General features: G+C 37.4%; 2 protein-coding genes across 5 annotated transcripts; both read left to right on the forward strand.

Annotated features, from left to right (window-relative positions):
- Positions 1-1,016: 1,016 nt before the first annotated feature.
- LOC6548791 lies at positions 1,017-4,384 on the forward strand. 2 transcript variants are annotated; one of them, XM_001973943.3, is made up of 3 exons: positions 1,017-1,338; positions 2,802-3,172; positions 3,247-4,384. In XM_001973943.3, exons 1-3 carry the CDS (start codon positions 1,313-1,315, stop codon positions 3,402-3,404), a joined length of 555 nt encoding a protein of 184 aa, XP_001973979.1. In that variant the 5' UTR covers positions 1,017-1,312; the 3' UTR covers positions 3,405-4,384. The 2 variants fall into 2 exon arrangements, with proteins under 2 accessions (XP_001973979.1, XP_026839456.1); XM_026983655.1 differs by lacking the exon at positions 1,017-1,338 and adding an exon at positions 1,376-1,416.
- Positions 4,385-6,084: 1,700 nt separating this feature from the next.
- LOC6548792 (choline/ethanolamine kinase) lies at positions 6,085-13,845 on the forward strand. Of its 3 annotated transcripts, XM_001973944.3 has the most exons (9): positions 6,165-6,392; positions 6,464-6,576; positions 9,867-9,973; positions 10,169-10,508; positions 10,588-10,740; positions 11,247-11,638; positions 11,875-11,943; positions 12,529-12,952; positions 13,015-13,845. In XM_001973944.3, exons 2-9 carry the CDS (start codon positions 6,556-6,558, stop codon positions 13,075-13,077), a joined length of 1,569 nt encoding a protein of 522 aa, XP_001973980.1. In that variant the 5' UTR covers positions 6,165-6,392; positions 6,464-6,555; the 3' UTR covers positions 13,078-13,845. The 3 variants fall into 3 exon arrangements, with proteins under 3 accessions (XP_026839455.1, XP_001973980.1, XP_015012013.1); XM_026983654.1 differs by lacking the exon at positions 6,464-6,576 and having other exon boundaries at positions 6,085-6,392; XM_015156527.2 differs by lacking the exons at positions 6,165-6,392; positions 6,464-6,576 and adding an exon at positions 9,205-9,522.
- Positions 13,846-26,673: the final 12,828 nt, after the last annotated feature.

Genomic DNA, 26,673 nt, shown 5'->3' on the forward strand with positions numbered 1-26,673 from the left:
AGCGGAGACGTACTAACCGGAGGTCCTTTCATATAACTTTGTATGGGGACCAACCAAGCCATCGAGTTTCCGTCGCAATAACCGGACTGACGCTATAAGCGGAGTCGTTATAACCGGACTCTACTGTATATGGTAATAACTTATTGAATTCTTATCGACTGTGCAAGTACCAAATTGACTAATATAATAGTAATAATAATATAATATAATTAATTATAATATAATTATTTTAAAAAAATAATTATTCGAATGACGTATCAGGAATAAACCCATCTGATAACCCATCGACTTTGGAGGGTATATTTACCTGAAACATCTCTGAGATCAATAGGAAAAACAAGGATGGGAATACATTTTTGAATATTTTGATTACTATTATTGTAAAGCCGCTAAATAAAAGTTATGAGGTGGCATCTCTTTTAAGAAATGGACCGTGAAATTTAGATATTTGTCACTGCGCTTTGCTATTTCATCTATTTAATATAAAATTGAATGGTACAATTCGCATACAAGTAGGAGTTTGGCAGTAGCCAACTCCAAATTAAAAACTCCAAGTACCGGGTGATAGATATTGATAACATACAAAAAATGGTAGGAGACTCAACTTTTTCTTTGTAGTCATTAACATTTTTAACTATTTTTTTATTTTTTTTTTTTGCTAAATTTATGATAAAATACTGTGAGCAAATGTTTGGGAAATTTATTTTTCAAATAATTAATAACTATTTATCGAACTGTGGTGCATAAAAAAAATTCTATCACAATCATAATTTTCACCTCTAGCCGATATCGATCCGCTCTCAGTGCTTGCGGTGTTGGCAATCGCCAAAGAACACATCGAAAGTTCAGAAAGCTTGTATCTAAAAAAAAAAAAGCGTCCGTGGCAACAATAAAATGTGTACCAACCGCAGTTGCAGCTGAATGTGTTATGCATATCTATCGATGTCATTCCTATCCACTCGAAATTTCAGATCTCAGCCGGCGGCAGAACTATCGCAAGCAGAGTAACGACGTCTACCAACACTAGAGCGCGCCGCTTTAAAAGCCGGGCCGACGCTCTTTGCTCTCTCATTCGGCGTTTTTCTTTGTGACTGTGTGGACGTTCATACTTGTACGGCAAAATCTCCAGCAATCCAGCGACTTTTTTAAAGCTACTAAGAAGGAAACTACGTTTGCAAACATTTATAAAATTTGGCAGTTCCTTAAAATCTTCGTGTAGATATTCGAGTCGTGCGTAGTGACACCAAACCCCTCAATTACAACTTGTCTCCTCGCTTCGCCTTCGAAAAGTAAAATCTAACAGTAATTCAAAATGGCTGATGTGGCTGAGCAAAAGAAGTGAGTACATTGTTTGCCTTGTTTTCGGGCGTTTGTGGATTTTGTATAGGCAATGGACTTGCAGCAAATTTTGCAAATGTAAATCTCGCAACGATTTGGAAAATTTTTCTTTTGAATTCTGTCTATATACGCAAACCGCTTGTTGGCACTAATGTAGTTGTCTCGTTCCCGCCAAAGGCACAACGGTGTGCGCGCAAAAACCGACGCCGTTCAATTTGGCGCGGCGTCATGGTGCCTTCTCGCTCATTCTCCGGCCGGCAAACGGCAACGATGAATTATTTGTGTGTGTGTGTGTGTGTGTGTGTGGCGTCGGAGGAATGCTTTGAGTGTGTGCGGACGACAAGCCAAATGCGCAAAAGTGTATAAGATGTGTGCGTGTGTATGCGTGTGCAGCATTCAATTTGCCGCTCTTTTCTTGTGCTGTTTCATTTCAGCTGTCTTTACTACCTTTGCTGTTGCTTTAGCATTTGATTCTTTCCTCACCAGACCTTCATATTTCGGGGATTGGCTTTCACACTCGTTTGCTAGCTCAAAGCTCGAAGCTTGGAATTAACAGTACAATTTTGTACATCTTTAGCTATTTTGTCATTGCCAAAAATACTCGCTCTTGCCGTCCCTATTAACACTTTTATTTAGTATATTTTTTCTTAGTCATTTTTAAACGTTGCTGCTTAAGAAGAAATAGAAAAAAAACACCGTTTAATCTCGACTCATGTCTTAGGCTGTGCAAATTTTTTTTAAAGGGGATGGGTACAAGCCAGCCCAACGCGTATTTGTATGACGTTGTGTTACTGTTTGTATCGTTTTGACAGTTATTTTTGTTGTTTAGCGTTGCTACTTTGCAACTCTCCTTTGCTCGCCCATTAAACTCCATCTACCTCAGATTGCGAGTATCCGTTGGTAGATGCGTGCGAGAGAAACGACTATATTGTCATTAGTCGCCTGAAAACTGGTTTTTTCTCTCTTTGTTCGTTTTAATTTAAACGGGTCTCGCTTTTCATTTTGCACGTCTGCAAGCATATTTTTGATGCTACCCTGTTCTCATGTTTTTGTAGAGAGCTCTAAAATAACACATGAACTGATGCCATTTATATGGAAAAGAGCTCACCGCCTAATCGCACTCAACATTTCGGGGTTCTTTAGGCGCCACAGCTTGCACGAGTTGTTGCTCCTATTTTTCATAAAGACGCCCATCAGATGTAACAATGGATCTTTTTATTTTGTTTCCGAACTTCAGCTTATCCTTTGGTACTTATGAAGAGTGGGGATGAAAATTTTACCGTCGCTAGAGTGGAATTGTTAAAAGATTTTTGAGTGCAGAAATAATGTTTTTAAACAAAAACACAGACTGTATCAAAAATGATATCCAGTAAAAACCCTAAATATTCCGTTTAAAAATTTGTATATATATATATATATATATTTATCCCTTTTTTTTAATAACTTTTTTTTATCATCATCAGTGAGACCCCTGTTGTCGAGAAGGTCGCAGCTGAGGAAGTCGATGATGTGAAGAAAGACGCAGTTGCCGCCGAGGAGGTAGCAACTGAGAAGGCAACCACCACAGAAAACGGTGCCGCCGAAGAGGAGAGCGTAGCCAAGGAGAACGGAGCCGGGGCTCCGGACAGCACCGCAACCGAGGCCGCCGACGCAATCGATGGTGAAAAGGCGACCGAGCCCACTGCTTCTATCGCCGGCGATAAGGATGAGAAGGACGAGGATAAAAAGGAGGATTCCGAAGCCGACGGCGAGGAGACCAAGAAAGAGAGCAGCGAAGCAGTTCTACCTGCTGTTAAGAATGGCTCCGGGGAGGTCACTAACGGTGACTCAACAGGTATGTAGATATCAACGCCTAACGAGTTTCCACGTTTAGGTTCTTATTATTCCTTTTTTATTACGGTCCTACAGACGCTCCCGCCATTGAGGCTGTAAAGCGGAAGGTGGATGAGGCTGCTGTCAAGGCCGACGAGGCTGTCGCCACGCCGGAGAAAAAGGCGAAGCTTGACGAGGCCAGCACAAAGGATGAGGTACAGAACGGGGCCGAGGCTAGCGAAGTGGCTGCCTAAGGGAATCGCCCGCGGTGCAGCACACTCAGTAATCTACTTATTAAATACTTACTAACACAACAAACAAGCAAATCACACAAATTACGGTTCTACCGCCAGGAACCCGCACCAGATCCATCCACCGCTCTTGTGAGCGGGTGATACGTGGTTGGCTGCTTGGGTGGCGGGCGCAATTCTCCAATAACAATCCTGCAATGGGAGCGTAGTTTTATAGCGTACCGATTCTCTCTGTCTCTACTAACAAACAACCTACCAACCAACAATAACGGCAACAATCGAAAAACAAAAAAATCCATTATCATTTAAAAACCTACTTAAAATCTTAACTTTAAAGCAAGGTATAAATAATACGAAGGATTAAGAGAACAAGTTAAGCGAAATTAAGATGCGAGACCCTCTATGTTTTAAGAAGAAAAGTTGTAAACAAAAAGCGTCAAATTTATAATTGTAAAAAAAAAATACGAAGCGAATGAAAGAAATTGCAAACAAAATCTTTAAGTAAGAAAAACATTAAAGGCAAAATAACTTATGTAATCTTTTACAATTTTTAATTTTAAAACCTTATCCTATTTTTGAGTATGAATATTTATATCGAACTAAACTAAAAATTCAGTAAAATGTAACAAAAAGCTGCCAGCAACACCCCAGAAAAAATTTATGCCAACCGGCTGAAAAATATAAAAAGAAGTAAAAAAACACTTTACAGGAATTAATTCAAAATCACTTAAAATGATAATTTTTTAATTAATGTTTTCAAAACCGTAACTTTTTTTTTATTCAAGTTACCTATTTGCATTCCCATTTACCTTTCATTTGTCTTAGCCAACGAAACTGTCTGCGACGAAATGCTTATTAATTTTCAAAGTTGGTATAACGATTTAGAAAGTATCCAGAAGGAAGGTAATGTTCAGCAAATCAGCATTCAACAAACACAAAATTCCAGATTATCAAAAAAATAAATAAAATGAAAAAAAATGAAACATACTCCAATATTTTGTGTAACTTTTATTAATTTGAGCACATTTGTATTGGCCCAAAATAACAGATCTCGCCAGAAATTCTGTGGGTAATTCTACTACTTTAAATTTTAGAGAAAAAGCTTTCTTGGTAGGGCTTTACCAAGTGTATACATATTTCCTGAAAATGAATCATATTTAAGTAATTTGGTTGGCAAAAAGTTTTCGAGAACTTTTGAATACCTAAATGATTAAGCTGTAAAAGCTATTCTTAGAATAGTACAGGTTTGCTGACAAATCATGTTCCCATTTCTACACAGAACATTAAAGAGAACAGTACTCGCATTTATCCACGGTCAGCTGTTTTTAAAATTTTTAGGATTTCCTTTTATTTTTTTTAACATAAAGATAATTTTGTTATTACTAAACTCTAAATTCTTAATATCGGTTAATCAGCTGTTCCATATACTTCAGTATGGGCATGTCAGTGGGCCGTGACAAGTCTATAACATACAGCATCGTGTAAATTAACCGCTAACTCCTTAGCTGAAACTTGCAGGAAAATTTTTTCTGCAAAATGGTTTCAATTCGATTGTCGTTCCCATAATTTTGAAATCCTTTTCGCTATTAACGTCCGCTTAAACATCCAAAGTGTGTACGGGACAATTTAAAAGAAATAAAAAACACATTCTTAAAAATTATGGGCGTTTCTGTCGGATTGTGGGCGCGGAAATCTTATAAAACATACTTGATTTTATTCAGAAGTCTGCAACGCAGTAAATGAAAAATGTACGATCCTCATAAGGTATTTATATTCCTAACCGGTATAATTGGCTTTTTGATGAAATTATTATTGTTTAGTGAAATTATTACTGTGCACTACAGACGAGAAATCAAAAGCCTTGCTTTTAATTATGAGCTAGTAAAAGACTTTCCCCATCTGCAAGTATTATCATATTTATATCCGTTACTCGTAGAGTACAAGGGTATACTAGATTTGTTGAAAAGTAGGCAGAAAGAAGCGTTTCCGACCATATGAAGTAAATACATATGTATGTATATTCTTGATCAGGATCAATAGCCGTCTCGAACTGGTCATATCAACATTATTTATTTTCATTTTATAATTGTCTCTCTTATTTCTATATTATGTCAAAAACAATTCAGCCACGCCCATAATCCTCAAAATGTTGGCACGCCCAAAATTTTCAAACATTTTTGAAAATTGTTTGTAATTTTATTAGTATTCTTGCCAATTAATTTGAAATTTCTACTTCGCACTCCCACTAGCTGTGTAACAGTAGCTGAATGCCATAGAACTCTCTCTATTTTTGTTTTACTTCGACGCAAAGCTGATTTTTATGTTATCGTGTATGTATGTATAGTAGTCGCCGTCCCGCACTGCAGTCCACACAGATTGAGTGGAAAACTTTTTCAAAGTCAATACAAACTGTATAACTATCAGAACAAGTCAGGTTTTTAGATAGTGCTGGTTGTTGGCAACACTTGCAAATAGCTTTGCCTCGGCAGCAGCAGGCCTAGGAGTTACCATTTTTGCTTCCATGTTAGACGGCAAAGTTAAATTTCTGGTCTGGTTTTATACTGAAACTTTTGTAATTAAAAATTAAACTACTTAGTTATTCTGAAAGTCACGAACTTTTAAGAATTTTTCCTAATACACAATGGACATAGAAAAGACCCGGAAAATACGTTTAAAATAAAAAAGCAAACACATGCTATCAAAGACGGTAGCTTCAGCTATAGTTTAAATTCAGTTCACATTTATTTGGCTGTTTGATTCAATATTATTTTAACATTTCAAATAAAATTTCGAGAGCAGTTTAGAAGTGCTGCAGTACTCCCTATTAACAGATCAACGAATAGAAGAGAGTCAAATTTACACTCGCTGCTACTGCTCCCACCAATACTGAGCTTTTTTCTATGGCGCCGCCGATCAACGTCGGCGAGTGCTAAGCAGTCGAATTAAAGTGTTCTTGCGAGTAGGTGCGTCGAAACCTAAGACAGAAACCGCGTATGTACTTAATGTTAATATATTGTACTATAATAAAAACCACGTGACGTCCAATCCACGGCCAAAATCAGTTTTTAAAGTGCTGCTGTCAGACACCGTGTTTGGTAGGTGTCTGGGTTCCGGAGTAGTCAATTACCATAAATAAATAAAAAAGAGAAGGACAATGGCCACCAACTTGCAAAAGGTAAGAAGGGAAACTCGACAATCATGTCAGTGGCATCGCCTAATAATTTTCGTCCAAGCTCGTAAAAGTTTGTGGTTTGCAAATTTTGTTCCATACTCCCTTACCTTTCGCACAATGACTACGGTTGTTGATGGGCCTTACGTATTCAGATCGTAGCCATATATGTACGTATATATGTATGTATGTATCTTTATATTAGAGAGGTTTTACACCTGCGTTCATGTACATACATGCATACACACATACAATGATAGAATTCTTTAAGAGATTTTTATGAATATGATAACTTTGATACATTTTTACCTTATTAAATGTGAATGTTTGTACATGTACATATGTATATACTTGTACACATTTTTTAACACGTGACGAAACAGATTAACGCTAGATATAGACCTATTTAGATATGTATATATGTGTATATGTTTGTATGGATACCCCTTGTATTAATATTACAATGTTTCTTAAGATTTGTTGTGATGTATCTTGGCTTCTGTTAAAGAAAGTATGGTTTATTGGCATGCTTTAACTGAAATAACGTCTAAGTAGGAAGTATATGTCTTTAAGTACCTGCCTTAAATCAACAAAATCGATTAAAAAATAAATGTTTCGCATTCCATTTTTTGTTTTTGCGGTGCCATGTCGATTTTTAATCTCACAGAATGGGTGTTATCGCCTCGTGGGTCGCTCACTTCTTCGTTCATTGCCGTTACCACTCTCCTTTATTGCACTTATCAGTATTTTTTATATTCCATTTTTGTATTGCGTGCGACACTTAGAAATAAACCGTTCTGGCCTATAAATTATACGATTGAATTACGTATGTATGTAGTTTGACTATGTTGTTGCTGTTAGATAGTAAACATCTCAATGACAGTAAGATCATATTTCCCACATTTTTTTAAATTATCTTTATAAGCCCCTGTTCTGGGTATTGTACAGTTCAATACCCTCCTCCCGTGGAGTTCTATCGCCCTGTGTATATTATGGTCGAGGAACTAAACTTGGACTCTAATTTTCAGCCAATTCATGCTGAAAAAAGAGAGATTGCTGTAGTCCAGTTCCCCGACTATCAGACACCCGTTACTAGTATAAGTGGGAACGAGAAATTTTAACATTTTTTGGAATATCGGTAGAAATTGGAATAAATGGAAAAAAAAAATAAAAAATGTAAAATAAGTTTTGGGGGGCTTGTGGGCGTTACGTATTAAAAATTAAACAACTAATACAAAAATGGAAAAATATTAAAACATTTGCTTTGTGTGGGCGTAACAAAATTTTTTTGGCAAATCGATAGAAATTTAAAAGACTAATAAAAAATTTGCGCTGCGTCGATGTCTCTGGAATCGGCATGCCTAGTCTCAACTTTCCAGCCTTTATAGTTCCTGAGATCTTTCGGCTCGGCTATTGATACTGATCATGAATACATACTTTATATAGTCGAAAACGCTTCCTTCTACCTGTTACATACCTTTCAAATAATCTAGATTTTACTCTACGAGTAACAGGTATAAACATGTACATATATATAAATATATTGTTGCAATTCCCACTCTAATGCCCACAAAAGCATGTAACATAACTGCAACATAGGTTTATATTCATTTGTATATCAAATAAATGTTTTCTATAATTGAAACCAACACACATCAGGTAGATTTAAATTTGTATAAAATTTAACTTTTAGAGCTTCTAAAAAAATGTGATATGGATCGGCTTTTTTGGAATTTAGTTTACTTTACCTAACCTTCCGAAATAACATTAATAAAACCATTAAAGCGAGGAGGCTAAGCTCCTAGGATACTAGTTGTCTCATAACTTATGCCAACTTGGCCACGGTCCCAGCCAATTATTCATTATTCAAAGCTTAGTAATATAAAGTAAAATTTGACGTGATTAAGTACGTAATACGGGCTCGCATTAGGTTCGCATTTAATAGAGATTTTGGGTGATTGCTAGTTTAAAAATAGTTATATATTCATAAAAGAAAATAAGCTTCAGACATTCCGTTTCTTAACTGAAGAATCCAAAACAACAGCAATAGGCAGTATGACAATAACAACTGGACGGGATTGATAAGAGTGTGTGTGGTGGGGGTGGGGGTTTTCTTGTAAAAGTTCGATATGTCTCACGATGATTTATGGAAATTTCCATAAATCAAGTGTCTGTGTTCCTTAAGATTTGAATCGCTTAAATATGCTTTTGATTAATATTACGCTTTATTCTAAATTTTGTTTCTTGTTGATCATTATTATGAAATACAAAACCAAAGCAATCAAATATATTTTTCAAAGTTGTGAGCGTGGTTTGTGGGAATGCCAAGGTATTTTTGGACAATATTTAAAGAATTTTTATAAATTATACTAATGTTTATTACTACAACATCAAAAAGAATTCTAAAAAAATGGTTTGTAAGTCCGGTAATGTTCCCGGTATTTTTGCATGTCACTTTGATTCTTCGAACAGGGAACATCTGTAGAAAATCAAAGAAGTGGAAATATTGGTTTGGTTTCTACCTAGACGTCAGTAAGATAAACCGGGGCAAACGGTGGTTGGGATCTGCGTCCTTAGTCCATGGTGCAGAAACGCCTACAACTGTCGAGAGAGCGAGAGCGGTACGGGATTTCTATTTCGGCCTCCTCTGGGTCTTGGTTTTGTAACGATGAGTCAGTTTGTTTTCGTACGCCCAACTGGGAACTACTTATCGCATTGAGTTAAACGAAAATACTTCCTGTGTGCCTTCTCTACTGGTTTTTAATTTATATAATACGATTTATATAATATAGAACATCAATATTTTGATATACTACGCGTAGCATGAAACAGCGAAATCGTAGGAATAATAAATCACTCAATCGTCGACATCAGCCAGATAATAAAAATCGAAACTGTTGTTTGAGTAAACGTTGCAATTATGAAAAAATCTGGCAGCATTTTAATAGCAATGTAGGGTATTTCTTTTTTAGATATCTATCATATATATTCATATATCATATATCATATCTATATCTATAAATTAAAATTGCATTTAAATTGCATTACTTTCCATCGCCATTGACTATTTAATCAATATAAATTTTGTCTGTAGTCTACCCCTTTAAATGCAATTTCATTTTCTTCACTGAAATGTCTTTGTTATTTTTAGTACACCACCAGTAGCGGGGTGAATTGTTTAGTCGATTTCCGTACCTCATTCTCTCTTATTTTTTTGGGATTCTCTTTGCGACCGCTTTCTCTTTTAAGTTTCTAAAAAAACACAACCCTCCCTCCACCCTCTCTATCATACACAGGCGACCATTGAGGAAATTCGCCACGCGGCCGCGCGTATTTGCCGAGACTATCTAACTGGGCCCTGGAAAGTGGTAACTCCAGAGAATTTGGTGGTGAAGCGCATAAGGTAAACCTTCTAGTTCGTAAAATATAAATGTATTACATGAATTTTTGTGTATTTATTTATTTATTTATTTATATATTTATTTATTTATATATTTATTTATTTATATTTTCATTTATTTCAAGATAATTAAAAGATAAATATTAATTTTTACTAGACTCTGTTGAAGCATAACATTGGTAATATCCTTTTTTCCAGTGGCGGTCTGTCAAATTTCTTGTATTACGTAAGCCTTCCCGATTTGAATGACTACGATGTGCTGGAAGAACAAAAACAGCAGCAGGTAAATGTCAACGTCAACGAAGATGTCATAGCGGCCACCTCAACTCTGACCAATAGTAGCGCGGGTTTCACACACGACGATGAGTCCGCTTCCAAGGCGGTGGGCGTAACATTGGCGGCGACGGAATTAGTAAATAACGAGGACGACGCAGCGTCAAGCGCCAAACAAGCACACAAACGTCAGCGGTGCGATAGTGATAGTCGAGATTCCAGTTCTTCGAAACGATTGCACGCCCCCAAGCAGGAACCCCGTGAGGTGGGTTATCAACAGTTGTACCTGTTTATTTTATTTATTTATTTATTTTTACGAGTTCGTCCTTGATATACACCCACAGGTCCTACTGCGAATTTATGGTCAGACCCATGGTGATCACGCGCTGGAGAGCATGATTACCGAGTCCGTGGTTTTCGCCCTACTCAGTGAACGAAACTTCGGACCCAAACTGCACGGAATCTTTCCGGGCGGACGAATTGAACAATATATTCCGGTATGTTGGGTATAAGCTTTAAACGTAGACACCAATACTTAAGCTAGATTCTTAAAAAGAACTTAGGTTTTAAAAAGGTTTCTTCTTTTGAAAATAGTCAACTGTATTCATTTGTGCCTTCAAACGAATTTTAAAACAAAACTTCGTTCCTTAAAATATTAATATTAAAACCGATAATAAAGGTGTTTACATTTTACGTCTAGATATACACATATTTTTACTTGTATCCGAGTGGGAGCTAAATACCGCAAAGCAGGTTTTTAAGCAGCCTGCTTTTAATAATATGTAAATATATAATATATATATCTAATATACAATATATATATCTAATAAATATTATATATATCTAATATATGTTATATATCTAATAAATATTATATATATCTAATATATAATATATATAATATTTAATATAAATAATATAATACCATATATAATTTATATATGAATACTGCAATATACTCAATATTTGAAACTGAAGATAACATTTTATTTACTTCCATTAGGCACGCGCTTTGACCACAGCAGAATTAGGAGAGCAACGAATATTGATGAGAGTGGCTGAAAAAATGGGTGAGATCCACAGTCTCAATATACCCATGTCTAAGGAGCCCGATTGGATATGGAATTGTATGCAGCGTTGGGTTTCCGGTTTAGAGAGCATTGTTAACGGCAGTGTCCAAACGAATACTAAATCTTCGGTACTGAAGAAGCAAATGGAATTGATGAGGACTTTTGACTACGTTCATGAGATCGCCTGGATTAGGGCGATTATCGACGAAGGAGAATATCCAGTTGTGTTCTGTCACAATGATTTGCAAGAAGGCAACATTCTAATGCGACAACCGACAGCTGGACAAAACGAACGGACCCCCCGAGAGTCTATCAGCAGCCTGAGGTGGGTTGGATTATATGAGTTAAGATATATAAATGAAAAAAATATTTGATCTATTGAGTTGCTCCTAATACTTATTAAGTACTTACGATTTTGCTATTTACAAATTTAAATTTTTTTTGTAAGTTCTATTTTAACATTATCAAAAAATAATTCACAAAGTCTTTCTTATGGCATAAATGGCAATGGATCACAGAAGTTTTAAAATATACACATTTACTTATGTACATAATTAACAGATCCAACTTCGATGAAACTTTGGGTGATAGCCTTGATGGAAATAGCAATATATCGGACACGGAGACTAAGTAAGTAACCACCATCGTTCGAGACTTAAATAAACAGATAAACCATTATTTTATTGTGGGTTTTTTGCTCGTCATTGTCGTAAGTTCCTGCTCGCCAGACCTATACTGTTGGAGAAACCAGTAACCATTTGCTCCAATTTAGTGAATTCACAATATGTGAAAAGTGAATTCTTGTCGATGCTCAGCAGTTGAAAAAAATTAAGGAAATACCACTAAATATTAATATAACAAAGAAATGAAAATAATATAAAGATGAAACAAATATTTTTCTTCTTTATCGTGAAATATACCTATATATGAATTAAAATAAAAATATTTTTTAGAAATAATACTTTCGTTCTGAGCACAAAATTTAAAGTCCATGATTCAACCAACGTGTTTCTATTATTTTTTTCCAACGCTATATATAAACATGTCTAAAATTTAAGAATGCCAAAATTTGATGCGGTCGATTTATAAAAATATGTGTTGTTCATAAGCAATATGTTTATTGGTCAAGCAAAACAAAACAGGTTATGATGGCATTCGTTTAAATCAATGTATACCGAATACTAATTTTATCCAAAAACTCTTCGTGTCGTATAGCAAATCACATAGCGTGTCGCCTTTACCATGCACCGAGTTGGACACTACGAATGACTCAGCCCTGGATGCCAGCTTCACAGCCGATAATGAGCCGGATCTTATTATTATTGACTTTGAGTATTGTGCCTACAACTACCGGGGCTATGATCTTGCCAATCATTTTATTGAGTGGACTTTCGATTACACCAATCCACAGTTCCCTTACTTCTACCACAATTCAAACAACTGCGCAACTGTGCAGCAGCGGCGCGACTTCATTGTAAACTATTTAAAGAAGTATCACGATGACGAGAACTATAATATCACTGGCCAGGAGCTGATAAAGGTAGACGCTGAGATTCAGTTCTTTACAATGCTGTCTCATCTGTTCTGGAGCCTTTGGTCCGTTATTAATGTCACATCGGCGATTGAGTTTGGTTATTGGGTAGGAAATCTAAGACTGGTTTTTTGATAAGTTATTTATTAAAAATATCTTTTATCTTTCAGGAATATGGTATTGCTCGAATTCTGGAATATCAACGGCTAAAGGCAGCTTATCAAGCTAAATAAGTCTAATATCTGAACCTTCACATACATCGAATCAGAACCATAGTTAACTAGTCTAAACATAATTGACCTTGCTATACCCGTCCGTTTTTGTCCGTGTTTATACAATTTTTTAACGGAAATATTTTCTAGTTGACTATGGTTATCACACTTCTTAAATAGTTCATAGAAAATATTAAATAATATCGAACTATTTAAAAAGACTATCGGAATTTGTAATGAATAATTTGTTTTTTATAATTGATAATTACTGCTGTGATAATGGCGTCAGACAGGTTATAGAAAAAAACAATTACAATAATTTTACTTATCTTTAATTGTTCCAATTGCGGAAGTGGTAAGAGATTCGATTCTCTACCAGCAGATTCGATTGAAAGTATTACAGGCAGCACCCATCACATCCTTTAATAATGTATTTAACGCAATCTTATTCCATGATTAAATAGATTATGTTACCCATTCACGTTATATAACTTTCGAATTTATGACTTTTTAATTAAAAGTATTTTTAGTTTAATCATTACTTTTGCATCTAAGTAATGTTTTGAATTTTTCTTACCAGTTGCCACACCACATTATTTTTGTACAGTAATGGTTTAGTTGTGTTTTATATAAAAATTATTTTTCATTTAATTCATGAAGGACATTTTATGATTTGAGTAATTGTCTATTGTGTGCCTTCTATGTGCCTTACTAACTGTGCTATTTAGTGATTTTTTTTTTATATTTAAAAAGTGTTGAGCATATTTTTAATAAAGAAGTAAAGGATACAGATATGTAAAGACCTCATTTAAGACATGGCGCTAAAAAAAAACCGCACTCTCTGGTCTTGTATTCACATAATATCGTCATGTATTCTAGATGGTGTGATAACGTAAGGAATTCTTGAAAAGTAAGCGTATTCTTTCATGTATTCAACATGATAGTTAATGTAAGTTGAATCCAGATTAAGTTTAAGTGCTTTTGATATAAAGGCAATGGATTTTAGAGTATTGTATTTAAATGCACATTTCTTGCCATTCGGAGTTACAATCCGATCTATAGACTCTTAAGTGGGTGTTCTCTGGAAAGAATAACAAGTGTATACTATCTTGGTGCTCTTCTGGACCCAAAACATAAATTTTCCGATGATATTTTGTCCATCTTCAAGTCAGGGGTGTGCTTGGTTTTTTGAAAAGGAATTTGATGATCCTTCCATGACCGATACCCCTATTTATTTGCATCGTAATTTATCAGTGCAATAAAACTTTTTACTGTATGCCATTCGGCGCCTATATTTATACGCGTTATTCGTAGAGTAAAAGGGTATACTAGATTAAGTTTTTTTAATTTTATTATTTTTTCCGCAATATCTACCGATATTCTAGAAAAGTTTTGATATTTTTTATTTTTTTGTATTTATAATCGGTAATTGTATTATTTTTTCCCAAAGTCCATCGATATGCCAGAAGAAAGGACATTTTTCGTCCGCACTTCCACTAGCTGAGTAACATGTATCTGATAGTCAAGAAAATCGACTATAGCGTTTTCTCTTGTTTTTTTTTTTTTGCGCTTCCAGTGTTCATTTCTACGTAAACGTTATTTTTCGTCGATCTGCTGCTACTCGAACCGGGCTGCTAGTCGTGTTATTGGGCGACTGCTTGGGAGTTAGGGTTCTCTCGTAGGACGGGTTCCTGGACGGGTAACTTAAAACGGTTGCCCTCCAGGAATGGCTTCAGTTTCCGAATCGCCTAAACAAATGTTGCTGAATAGTTTTTCACCCTTGACTTACTTTTTCCAGAGGTATTTGTCATTCTTAAAATCTAGATTGTTAATAAAGTGCGTCTCCGTTAGCTAGTTGAGAATATAATTTATTCGTTATATTGGGTGGGCGTCCTTTATAGATTTCGCGTTATATGTATATAAGATTTGTATATTTGTATATTTTATATAAGACTCCATTTGCCTGTTTGCTTCTTCGTCATAGCTATAGTTGAGCTGTATGGGTGAGCTGTATAGGTGAGCTCTAGAGTGAACTACGAATAGCATATGCAGGAATTCGTCTATCTTCGCATTGATCCCGCCATGAATTTTGGGGAGAGGTTCCTACGTCGTCGTCCTAACCGTCTTGTTGAAACACTGCGACGGACAACTTTACCTAGAGCCACCCATTTGTGGCTATTCCTAGTCGGTGTCCGGATTTCGTGTCCGGCGCATCTAATTTGGAACCGGCTTGCGTGTGGGAATTCCACCCCAACGCCCAATACTCCGGGTAGTATCAGTTCATGTAAAGTTGCATGTTGTCGGATTCGACTTCTAACTCGAGCTACGTACTGATCCCGCTGCGCCTTCCATCTGCCAACCTAAGTTGTCGTCTTGACCTCGTAATCGCTCCTCGAGCAGCCAGCTTATTCGTCAGTTTTTGGCCAACGAAGTTGCCCAGGTGTCGATCGTAGCCTTGTATGTCTCCCCACCAATCGTCACCGCTGCGGATAACGGCTGCTCCTCTTCTATTATCTTGCTAGTTAGTTTGAAAAGGCAGCACCTTGCGACCCCTGTTCCCCCGAGATCGCTGGCTTCTAATGCCTGCTCTTCCGTATATCCAGCAGAACAGTCTGGCAACCTATTGCTTCAAAGGGTTGTGTCAAAGAGTCTTTGGTTGTGTTCTGCGCCTGGAATGGATCAGGTTAGCTGCTTTCTATAGATTTGCTAAAAAACTTTTTGCCACGCACACTCTAACGATCACAAACAGAAATTTAAAATTTTTTTTTTCATTTTATTATTTTTTTTTCCAATTTTTACCGTTATTCCAGAAATTGTTTTAATTTCTCGTTTGCACTTCTGAGTAACGGTTATTTGATAGTCGGGGAACTCGACTATAGCATTCTATCTTGTTTATTTTTGTTTATACCAGGACATCACGTTTTCGGCGCCAGACTTATTTTGATTGGTCTGCTCGCTACGAAGTACATGCGGCTAGCTCAGAAGGTATAGTATGGTGGTTCCACCAAAATGTATAATAACGTGATCAGTCGGTTATTAGTAACAACACTTCGCAGTTTTCGGTTTCAATGGTGTTTATTTATTTCGTGGTACACTTGGAATTATTATTCCGGTGTTGGTTCTCCCCTGCTGGTGTGATGTTTGCTTCTCCAGGTACTACCGCTGCCACGCGTAACTATTGTCGAGGTGATGAGCGGGGCTGGGTGCCGAGCACTTGTGCAAGGAATTGCTGTCGTAGACGGACTGAAGGTAGGTAACGCCCGCATTTTCCAGGCAACCGCCGGTACAACGCCAGTTTCCGAGAACGGTTCGGGCATCCGCCCGGTTTACGCCACGCAATATCTGAAACCGTCGACCGGATCTTTGCCAAGGCCCCGCAAACGGGTCTTTGTCAGGATTGTTCAAGCACTATTTGACTAGCCGAGTCAACGCCAAGGTCTGATCTCGATTAGTGTTGTACCAAGGCTCTCAAACTTAAGGTTCTCTGCCTTATAGAATCTCATCTACTTGTGTCTCAATTCGGTGACTTGCTTCGTTCCAAACGTCTCACGTAGTGATCTTGATTTTTGCTGACTTTTACATCCTGGTTTTCACTGACTGTACCGTTCCTTAATTAACCGTTGTACCATAACGATTCCTGTCTCCAGAACTAAGGCACACGGTTTTACCATTTGTCTGGTCCAAAGTCCAGGGTTGCTTTCTCGGAATTGGCCCGCATTCTTTGAGCTCTGCCTCGCACCGTCTCGTTCTTCGGTCTCTCTCGCTTCTACAGTCTTCTTTTTTACAAACTCTCTTTCCCCAATCACTCTTTTTCCAATCCCTTATTCTCTAAGCTCTCTTCAAACGCTCTGCTTTATTGTGTTCTTTTGGCTGTTTAATTTTGTATATATTTTGTTACTGATCATTGTGGGGATTTGTCTGGGATGATCCCGACTTATTATTATTATTATAAGATTATTCATTTATTTTAAATGAATGTTATTTGAACCAGATACCAAGAACCAAATACATTTTTCGTATTTTTGTTCTTTGCAGTTTTGACATTCCTTCGTTACTTTCATGATTTTAGTCGTCATTTGTGGAAAATATACTTTTTCTAACAGCTTCCGTCTGTTTTCGCTGCTGTTGCGGTATGCTCTCTCAGGTCTGCAACTATTTAATCTGAGAATCTGGTTTTGTAATTATAAAAGGTGGATAAATTTCTTAAAGTTTCCATAGGGTTTTTTCGTCGGTATAGATTCCTTTTATGACAGATGGATTTAGCCTTTCTCTTAGAATTTTTAGCAAATTTTCTGAATTGAATATTGGTTCTGTGATAATGTATCTGTGATATGTTGGAAAAACAAATTCGAATTTTTAGGATTTTTCTCCCAAAGAGAGCAGTATTTAATTTTTGAAAACATTTATTGGTTCTTCTGCCATAGGTATTAGTTTTTCGGGAGAGCAACTTTCGGAGAAAAACTTATTCTGTCCTAGTTGTGCAAGTACGTTGTTAATGTCCGGTATCTGTCTGGAGTGGTAACCGTGTTTAATTTTCTATAATCGATTACAATTCTGTGCTTTCTTTGGTCATGAGGCATCCATTTTTAGCTCAAATAAAACAAACAGCTCTTGTATTTGGTTTTCTACCTCTGGTCTGAGAGCCTCTGGGTACGGGTAATGTCTTGAGTATAGTAGCTTCTACTCTTCTCGTGTTTCCGTTTTTCGTCCGGGTTTCCAAAAAGATTTTTAAGGTTTGAGCAAATAGTTCTTAAATGTCTCTTTTGAGTTCCTGTTTGAGTTTCGCGCGGTGTATCGTTTCCGATAATGGCATCGAAGGTCTTTAAGGAGGGTAATAGCTAAAATTTGATAAAAGTATCTTTTTGGTCGAAAGGATTGACGATTGTATGGTGCGTTATAAGAACTTATCCGCCCACAGAGTTAACGAAATAGGACTGGTTGTTTTTGATTGGTTTCTTAGCTAATCTTGGTTGAATATCATTTTGGATCCGGTGTCTATCAGAATTTTTGTCATCTCTCCACTACCTGCTTTAGATTGGAAGTAGGGTAACGAAGAGGGTTCTACTCTAAAAAATGTAATCTGGGGTTTCTGAATAGTATTCATCGAGTGTTGCTTCGTCAGTTTCTAGTGGTTCGTTGTTGTACTCTGTAATTTGTTGTTGTTCGCTAGCGGTGTCTAGTTGGAAATTTCTTTGTCTTTTTGTCTGGCAGTCCGTTTAGTCCTTGTGGTCTCTTTTCCAGCTGTCCAAATTTGGGTCTGTTCATGTAGTTTATCTGTATTGTCTGCATACTTCTATCAATGTCCATAGGCTCAGGCCTAGGTTGTGGCTTTGGCACCGATGGTCTTGGTGGCTGTGTTGGTTAACAGAGTATTGTTGGTAGTGCCGACCTGCGTTTAGAAATTGTTGTGCGGAATTTCTCGGTAGAGGTGGACCTCTACTAGGGCCTTCAAATTTACTTGAATAGGTTTGGCTATTGTTTGCGTAGTTGGTCCTATATTTTTGGTATTCTAACTTCTCGCATAGCTGAAGTGCTGACGGGAGATCTGCAGGCTCTTTGGTTCCCAACAGTCTGGGCAAGTCGCCGTTCAGGCCTCTAATGAAGGTGCCAAGTGCCTTGTCCCTGTAGGATTTGGCAAAAAGATCTATTGATTCTTTTCCCATTTCCATGGAAGTAATTTTATTCAAAATAAGTTGAGTATAAACTTGCTCGTAGAAATCTGCTGTGGTTTGATTTCCTTTTACCAGCGATGTCATTTGATATTCTAGTATTGTCACATCGCGCTTATACGCGTAGTGTGCTGTCAAACATTTTGAGATAGCTGTCCATTTTGGCCAGAAAATTCCCTTAAACATTTTACTATATCTGGGATTCGGTCTAGTTCACTCACATTACCATTGTTGATATTGACTGACTGATCAAGTAGTGGTGCAGTGCCTGGGTTTAATTTTTTGGGTCGAAATTCTCTCCACTATTTCCTGAATTTGTCCCTGCATATTGGCTACGTTAAGGGCTTGGTGTTCTTCGGGGCTTGTGTTAGTAATAATTAGGGCAGGCCTAATTAGGTTGCTTGGGTTTGCCATGATAATTAAATATTATTTTTTTCTCGTATAGATTTGTATGTTTTCAGAAATTTTTTTTTTTATATTTTCAAAGTATTTTCATATAGATTTTGTATGTTTGCAAATATATTTTTTTTCCCCTGTAATTTTTGCTAAAACAATTGTATTTTTTATATTTTTGAGGTATTTCTCGTATATTCTTATTTTTCCCTTTTAATTTCTTCACTTAATTAACTTACAGTATAAAATACATCCTGGACCGGTTGTTTGGTATTCTTCCTTTTTGCTTCTGGGGGCTACTGGGGTACCTTCATAACACTCCCGTCCAGTCGTCTGCGGCGATAGCCTGGACTCCCGTCCGATATAAGTGAGTCCTTTCTTTGCAGGATACGTCCCACGGTGATCTTGGCAGCCAATCGGGTGCTCTTACAGATTTGTTTTTTTTCAAGTTTGCGAACCAGTGCAGCTATGGGGTGCACTTACAGGTTTTTTTTTTTGTACGACGAGTGATTTTTTCCGCGGAAGGACCCTTTGACCGTTGGGCGCCAATTAAATTAAAGATTATTTTGTAAAACTTATATTTTCTGTCTTTTTATTTATTCACTTCTGTTCTTTTGGCGCCTTCTCGAGAGAGTGATCGCACTTCCTCGATCGTGCACGGTCGATAATAATCTATCGAGTGCCATTTTTATCGATAGCCTCATCTTTAACTTATATTTTACAATAGTTACATTATTTACATACAGCCGACCTGGCTATAGATCGACCACGATCTTTATAAACAAAGGGCAACAATTTCGTTAACATTACTTATCCAAGGCTTAAGTCTAGCAGGCTTAAGTCTTGCAACTGGCAATCATCAATCTTCGTATCGATCATTATTAAACACACGACTTATCCTATAAGGCCCACGGTACTTAGGGGTAAACTTTTTATTAATTCCTGCTGTAGTATCAACATTTCTTATAGCCACATAATCACCTACTTGATATTTACGAGGAGCTCTATGTTTTCTACTATATGACTTCATTTCTTATTTGTGAATTCTGGATATTAACAGATGCGTTCTCACGGATGAATTTATTATCTAAGTAATCAGAAAGCTCATCAACTACAGGTCCCTTTTGTAGTACTTTTAGTAATAGAAATAGGATGAATTTTTCCATCATCTTGTCGCTGCAATAGTATAGCTCCAAATCCATGGGCACTCGCATCCATATGGATGGTTTCTCGATCAGGACTGAAAATGCCTAAAACAGGTGGATTAGCTAAATCTTTAAATCTTTAAACGCTTTTAATTGCTCATCATTCAGTGGAAAAGGACCCCCTTTCTTCAACAACCCCCTTTCTTCAACAAGGGTTTAGCTATACGCGCAAATGACAGGAAGAAACATCTAAAATACGAAAAGAATCCTAAACAGGAGTGAAGATTATGAACATTCTGCGGTACAGGGAAATTTCTCAAGGCTTCGAAATGCGATTCACTACGGTTTATCCCGTATTTACTGACACTGTATCCCAGGAATTCGCATTCCTTCTTAAAAAATACGCATTTCTTTTTCTTTATCTCCAAATTATATTCGCTTATACGATCCAAAAGTTTTCCCAAAATCTCTAGGTGCTCATCTACTGTCTTAGTCGCAATAACTATATCGAGATTCTTCTTTCTTATAAAATCTGAAAACGTTTCTGAAATAAATCGTTGAAACACTGCCGGCCCATTTTTCAATCCAAAAGACATCCTCAAATACATTCGAATTTCACAAGACTTTTTCTTCACAAGGACCAAAGGGGACGCATAAGGTGAGGCGTATCCTAACCTATTACTAATCCTATTACTTTTTTCTTAAGCAAATCATAAATGATTTCCGCTACTTTCTCTCTCTCAAAATAAGACAAACGTCTCGGAGAACAGTAAGACGGAGTGGTATCGGTTAAACTAATAGACATATCTAGGTGCAGTGTTATACCGGGCTGCCGGTATCAAATCGACTTAAAATAGAAATGTATTTTCCCTTTTCACTTCGCAAACCTCAGATCTCTATTTGTTGAATCGCTACCAAGTTCTCTGATCCAGAGTCCTCCTCATCCTGCAGTACTGCCGGCCTGGTTGACGCCCCCCGCTCGGGGCATTGCTGGTACTTATGATCCACGCTAAAGCACTTGAAACAGGCCCCCTCCGGCCTCTTCGGTTGTTTGCACTCTCTAGCCATGTGTCCCATTTGCCTACAATTGTAGCAACGAATGGTTTCGGGCATAGACACACGGACTTGGGGCTTCACCACTTTAATTTTCTCCGCCGACTTTGAAATTTGGGCCGTCATCTTCTTAAATTTGTGGTAGATCATAATTTTGTTTCGCAACTCCTCCAAAGAACTACAATAAGCCATTGCAGACGCATCTCCGGATTCATCTCCCAAGCCTTTTACGATAAATGGAATAATATCTTCTTTTTCCTGGCATCCAGTTGCTTGAACACATCGAATGCAGTAATCTTGAGGTCAAAAACGGCAATCAGCTCTCCTCGCAAACTCGGCCAATCCAAAGCTGCCGTTTCATTGATGAACACTCTTGCTGATCCAGCCAGTAAACGTTTGGCGAAGATAAAACGTTTTTTCTCCGGCACGCAATATATATCCATTATATTCGAAAAGTCGTCGATCCAACGCAGCACAGAGTATTTCTTGAAGTTTCTCTAGGGTTTTGTCGTCGGTATAGATTCCTTTTATGACAGATGGATTTAGCCTTTCTCTTAGAATTTTTAGCAAATTTTCTGAATTGAATATTGGTTCTGTGATAATGTGTCTGTGGTATGTTGGAAAAACAAATTCGAATTTTTAGGATTTTTCTCCCAAAGTAGCAGTATTTAATTTTTGAAAACATTTATTGGTTCTTCTGCCATGGGTATTAGTTTTTCGGGAGAGCAACTTTCGGAGAAAAACTTATTCTGTCCTAGTTGTGCAAGTACGTTGTTAATGTCCGGTATCTGTCTGGAATGGTAACCGTATTTAATTTTCTATAATCGATTACAATTCTGTGCTTTCTTGGTCCTGATGAATCCATTTTTAGCTCAAATAAAACAAATAGCTCTTGTATTTGGTTTTCTACCTCTGGTCTGAGAGCCTCTGGGTACGGGTAATGTCTTGAGTATATTGGGCTCTCGTTTGTAAATCGTATAGTAGCTTCTACTCTTGTCGTGTGTCCGTTTTTCGTCCGGGTTTCCAAAAAGATTTTTAAGGTTTGAGCAAATAGTTCTTAAATGTCTCTTTTGAGTTCCTGTTTGAGTTTCGCGCGGTGTATCGTTTCCGATAATGGCATCGAAGGTCTTTAAGGAGGGTAATAGCTAAAATTTGATAAAAGTATCTTTTTGGTCGAAAGGATTGACGATTGTATGGTGCGTTATAAGAACTTATCCGCCAACAGGGTTAACGAAATAGGACTGGTTGTTTTTGATTGGTTTCTTAGCTAATCTTGGTTGAATATCATTTTTGTTGGATCCGGTGTCTATCAGAACTTTTGTCATCTCTCCATTACCTGCTTTAGATTGGAAGTAGGGTAACGAAGAGTGTTCTACTCTAAAAAATTTAATCTGGGGTTTCTGAATAGTATTCATCGAGTGTTGCTTCGTCAGTTTCTAGTCTGTTTGTCAGTCAGTTTGGGTCTGTTCATGTAGTTTATCTGTTTTGTCTGCATACTTCTATCAATGTCCATAGGCTCAGGCCTAGGTTGTGGCTTTGGCACCGATGGTCTTGGTGGCTGTGTTGGTTAACAGAGTATTGTTGGTAGTGCCGACCTGCGTTTAGAAATTGTTGTGCGGAATTTCTCGGTAGAGGTGGACCTCTACTAGGGCCTTCAAATTTACTTGAATAGGTTTGGCTATTGTTTGCGTAGTTGGTCCTATATTTTTGGTATTCTAACTTCTCGCATAGCTGAAGTGCTGACGGGAGATCTGCAGGCTCTTTGGTTCCCAACAGTCTGGGCAAGTCGCCGTTCAGGCCTCTAATGAAGGTGCCAAGTGCCTTGTCCCTGTAGGATTTGGCAAAAAGATCTATTGATTCTTTTCCCATTTCCATGGAAGTAATTTTATTCAAAATAAGTTGGGTATAAGCTTGCTCGTTGAAATCTGCTGTGGTTTGATTTCCTTTTACCAGCGATGTCATTTGATATTCTAGTATTGTCACATCGCGCTTATACGCGTAGTGTGCTGTCAAACATTTTGAGATAGCTGTCCATTTTGGCCAGAAAATTCCCTTAAACATTTTACTATATCTGGGATTCGGTCTAGTTCACTCACATTACCATTGTTGATATTGACTGACTGATCAAGTAGTGGTGCAGTGCCTGGGTTTAATTTTTTGGGTCGAAATTCTCTCCACTATTTCCTGAATTTGTCCCTGCATATTGGCTACGTTAAGGGCTTGGTGTTCTTCGGGGCTTGTGTTAGTAATAATTAGGGCAGGCCTAATTAGGTTGCTTGGGTTTGCCATGATAATTAAATATTATTTTTTTCTCGTATAGATTTGTATGTTTTCAGAAATTTTTTTTTTATATTTTCAAAGTATTTTCATATAGATTTTGTATGTTTGCAAATATATTTTTTTTTCCCTGTAATTTTTGCTAAAACAATTGTATTTTTTATATTTTTGAGGTATTTCTCGTATATTCTTATTTTTCCCTTTTAATTTCTTCACTTAATTAACTTACAGTATAAAATACATCCTGGACCGGTTGTTTGGTATTCTTCCTTTTTGCTTCTGGGGGCTACTGGGGTACCTTCATAACACTCCCGTCCAGTCGTCTGCGGCGATAGCCTGGACTCCCGTCCAGGCCGATATAAGTGAGTCCTTTCTTTGCAGGATACGTCCCACGGTGATCTTGGCAGCCAATCGGGTGCTCTTACAGATTTGTTTTTTTTCAAGTTTGCGAACCAGTGCAGCTATAGGGTGCACTTACAGGTTTTTTTTTTTACGACGAGTGATTTTTTCCGCGGAAGGACCCTTTGACCGTTGGGCGCCAATTAAATTAAAGATTATTTTGTAAAACTTATATTTTCTGTCTTTTTATTTATTCACTTCTGTTCTTTTGGCGCCTTCTCGAGAGAGTGATCGCACTTCCTCGATCGTGCACGGTCGATAATAATCTATCGAGTGCCATTTTTATCGATAGCCTTATCTTTAACTTATATTTTACAATATTTACATTATTTACAAACAGCCGAACAGAAAGCTCATCAACTACAGGTCCCTTTTGTAGTACTTTTAGTAGTAGAAATAGGATGAATTTTTCCATCATCTTGTCGCTGCAATAGTATAGCTCCGGGCACTGGCATCCATATGGATGGTTTCTCGATCAGGACTGAAAATGCCTAAAACAGGTGCATTAGCTAAATCTTTGGATCTTTAAACGCTTTTAATTGCTCATCATTCAGTGGAAAAGGACCCCCTTTCTTCAACAACCCCCTTTCTTCAACAAGGGTTTAGCTATACGCGCAAATGACAGGACGAAACGTCTAAAATACGAAAAGAATCCTAAACAGGAGTGAAGACATTCTGCGTACAGGGAAATTTCTCAAGGCTTCGAAATGCGATTCACTACGGTTTATCCCGTATTTACTGACACTGTACCCCAGGAATTCGCATTCCTTCTTAAAAAATACGCATTTCTTTTTCTTTATCTCCAAATTATATTCGCTTATACGATCCAAAAGTTTTCCCAAAATCTCTAGGTTCTCATCTGCTGTCTTAGTCGCAATAACTATATCGTCCATATAAATACTAGGTTCTTCTTTCTTATAAAATCTTAAAACGTTTCTGAAATAAATCGTTGAAACACTGCCGGCCCATTTTTCAATCCAAAAGACATCCTCAAATATTCATATTGTCCTTGAGGGGTAACAAGTGCTGTATACGGCACGGATTTTTCTCCGACCTCTATTTGATAAAATCCGCTTTTAAAGTCAATCACAGAAAACCAATATTTCCCGTCCAAATACCCTAGGCAATCTTCAATAAGGGGCAAAGGAAAATTATCTTTTACGATACGCTTGTTTAAACCACGGTAGTCAACGCACATTCGAACTTCACCAGACTTTTTCTTTACAAGGACCAAAGGGGACGCATAAGGTGATTGAATAAATTATTTCCGCTACTTTCTCTCTCTCAAAATAAGACAAACGTCTCGGAGAACAGTAAAACTGAGTGGTATCGGTTAATCTAATAGACATATCTTGGTGCAGTGTTATACCGGGCTGCCGGTATCAAATAGACTTAAAATAGAAATGTATTTTCCCTTTTCACTTCGCAAACCTCAGATCTCTATTTGTTGAATCGCTACCAAGTTCTCTGATCCAGATTCATCCTCATCCTGCAGAACTGCCGGCCTGGTTGACGCCCCCCGCTCGGGGCATTGCTGGTACTTATGATCCACGCTAAAGCACTTGAAACAGGCCCCCTCCGGCCTCTTCGGTTGTTTGCACTCTCTAGCCATGTGTCCCATTTGCCTACAATTGTAGCAACGAATGGTTTCGGGCATAGACACACGGACTTGGGGCTTCACCACTTTAATTTTCTCCGCCGACTTTGAAATTTGGGCCGTCATCTTCTTAAATTTGTGGTAGATCATAATTTTGTTTCGCAACTCCTCCAAAGAACTACAATAAGCCATTGCAGACGCATCTCCGGATTCATCTCCCAAGCCTTTTACGATAAATGGAATAATATCTTCTTTTTCCTGGCATCCAGTTGCTTGAACACATCGAATGCAGTAATCTTGAGGTCAAAAACGGCAATCAGCTCTCCTCGCAAACTCGGCCAATCCAAAGCTGCCGTTTCATTGATGAACACTCTTGCTGATCCAGCCAGTAAACGTTTGGCGAAGATAAAACGTTTTTTCTCCGGCACGCAATATATATCCATTATATTCGAAAAGTCGTCGATCCAACGCAGCACAGGGTATTTCTTGAAGTTTCTCTAGGGTTTTGTCGTCGGTATAGATTCCTTTTATGACAGATGGATTTAGCCTTTCTCTTAGAATTTTTAGCAAATTTTCTGAATTGAATATTGGTTCTGTGATAATTTGTCTGTGATATGTTGGAAAAACAAATTCGAATTTTTAGGATTTTTCTCCCAAAGTAGCAGTATTTAATTTTTGAAAACATTTATTGGTTCTTCTGCCATAGGTATTAGTTTTTCGGGAGAGCAACTTTCGGAGAAAAACTTATTCTGTCCTAGTTGTGCAAGTACGTTGTTAATGTCCGGTATCTGTCTGGAATGGTAACCGTATTTAATTTTCTATAATCGATTACAATTCTGTGCTTTCTTGGTCCTGATGAATCCATTTTTAGCTCAAATAAAACAAATAGCTCTTGTATTTGGTTTTCTACCTCTGGTCTGAGAGCCTCTGGGTACGGGTAATGTCTTGAGTATATTGGGCTCTCGTTTGTAAATCGTATAGTAGCTTCTACTCTTGTCGTGTGTCCGTTTTTCGTCCGGGTTTCCAAAAAGATTTTTAAGGTTTGAGCAAATAGTTCTTAAATGTCTCTTTTGAGTTCCTGTTT

The sequence above is a fragment of the Drosophila erecta genome, unplaced genomic scaffold (genome assembly GCF_003286155.1).
Source record: "Drosophila erecta strain 14021-0224.00,06,07 unplaced genomic scaffold, DereRS2 tig00000975-arrow-arrow-pilon, whole genome shotgun sequence".
Lineage (NCBI taxonomy): Eukaryota > Metazoa > Arthropoda > Insecta > Diptera > Drosophilidae > Drosophila > Drosophila erecta.

What these genes read in the sequence shown, in the direction of transcription:
- LOC6548791 (XM_001973943.3), top strand. Translation starts at nt 1,313, where the DNA reads ATGGCTGATGTGGCTGAGCAAAAGAA. An exon ending in GATGTGGCTGAGCAAAAGAA is followed by an intron (nt 1,339 to 2,801) that starts GTGAGTACATTG and finishes TATCATCATCAG; the next exon opens with TGAGACCCCTGTTGTCGAGA. An exon ending in CACTAACGGTGACTCAACAG is followed by an intron (nt 3,173 to 3,246) that starts GTATGTAGATAT and finishes ACGGTCCTACAG; the next exon opens with ACGCTCCCGCCATTGAGGCT.
- LOC6548792 (XM_015156527.2), top strand. Translation starts at nt 9,394, where the DNA reads ATGAAACAGCGAAATCGTAGGAATAATAAATCACTCAATCGTCGACAT. An exon ending in GAATTGAACAATATATTCCG is followed by an intron (nt 10,741 to 11,246) that starts GTATGTTGGGTA and finishes TACTTCCATTAG; the next exon opens with GCACGCGCTTTGACCACAGC. An exon ending in GAGTCTATCAGCAGCCTGAG is followed by an intron (nt 11,639 to 11,874) that starts GTGGGTTGGATT and finishes CATAATTAACAG; the next exon opens with ATCCAACTTCGATGAAACTT.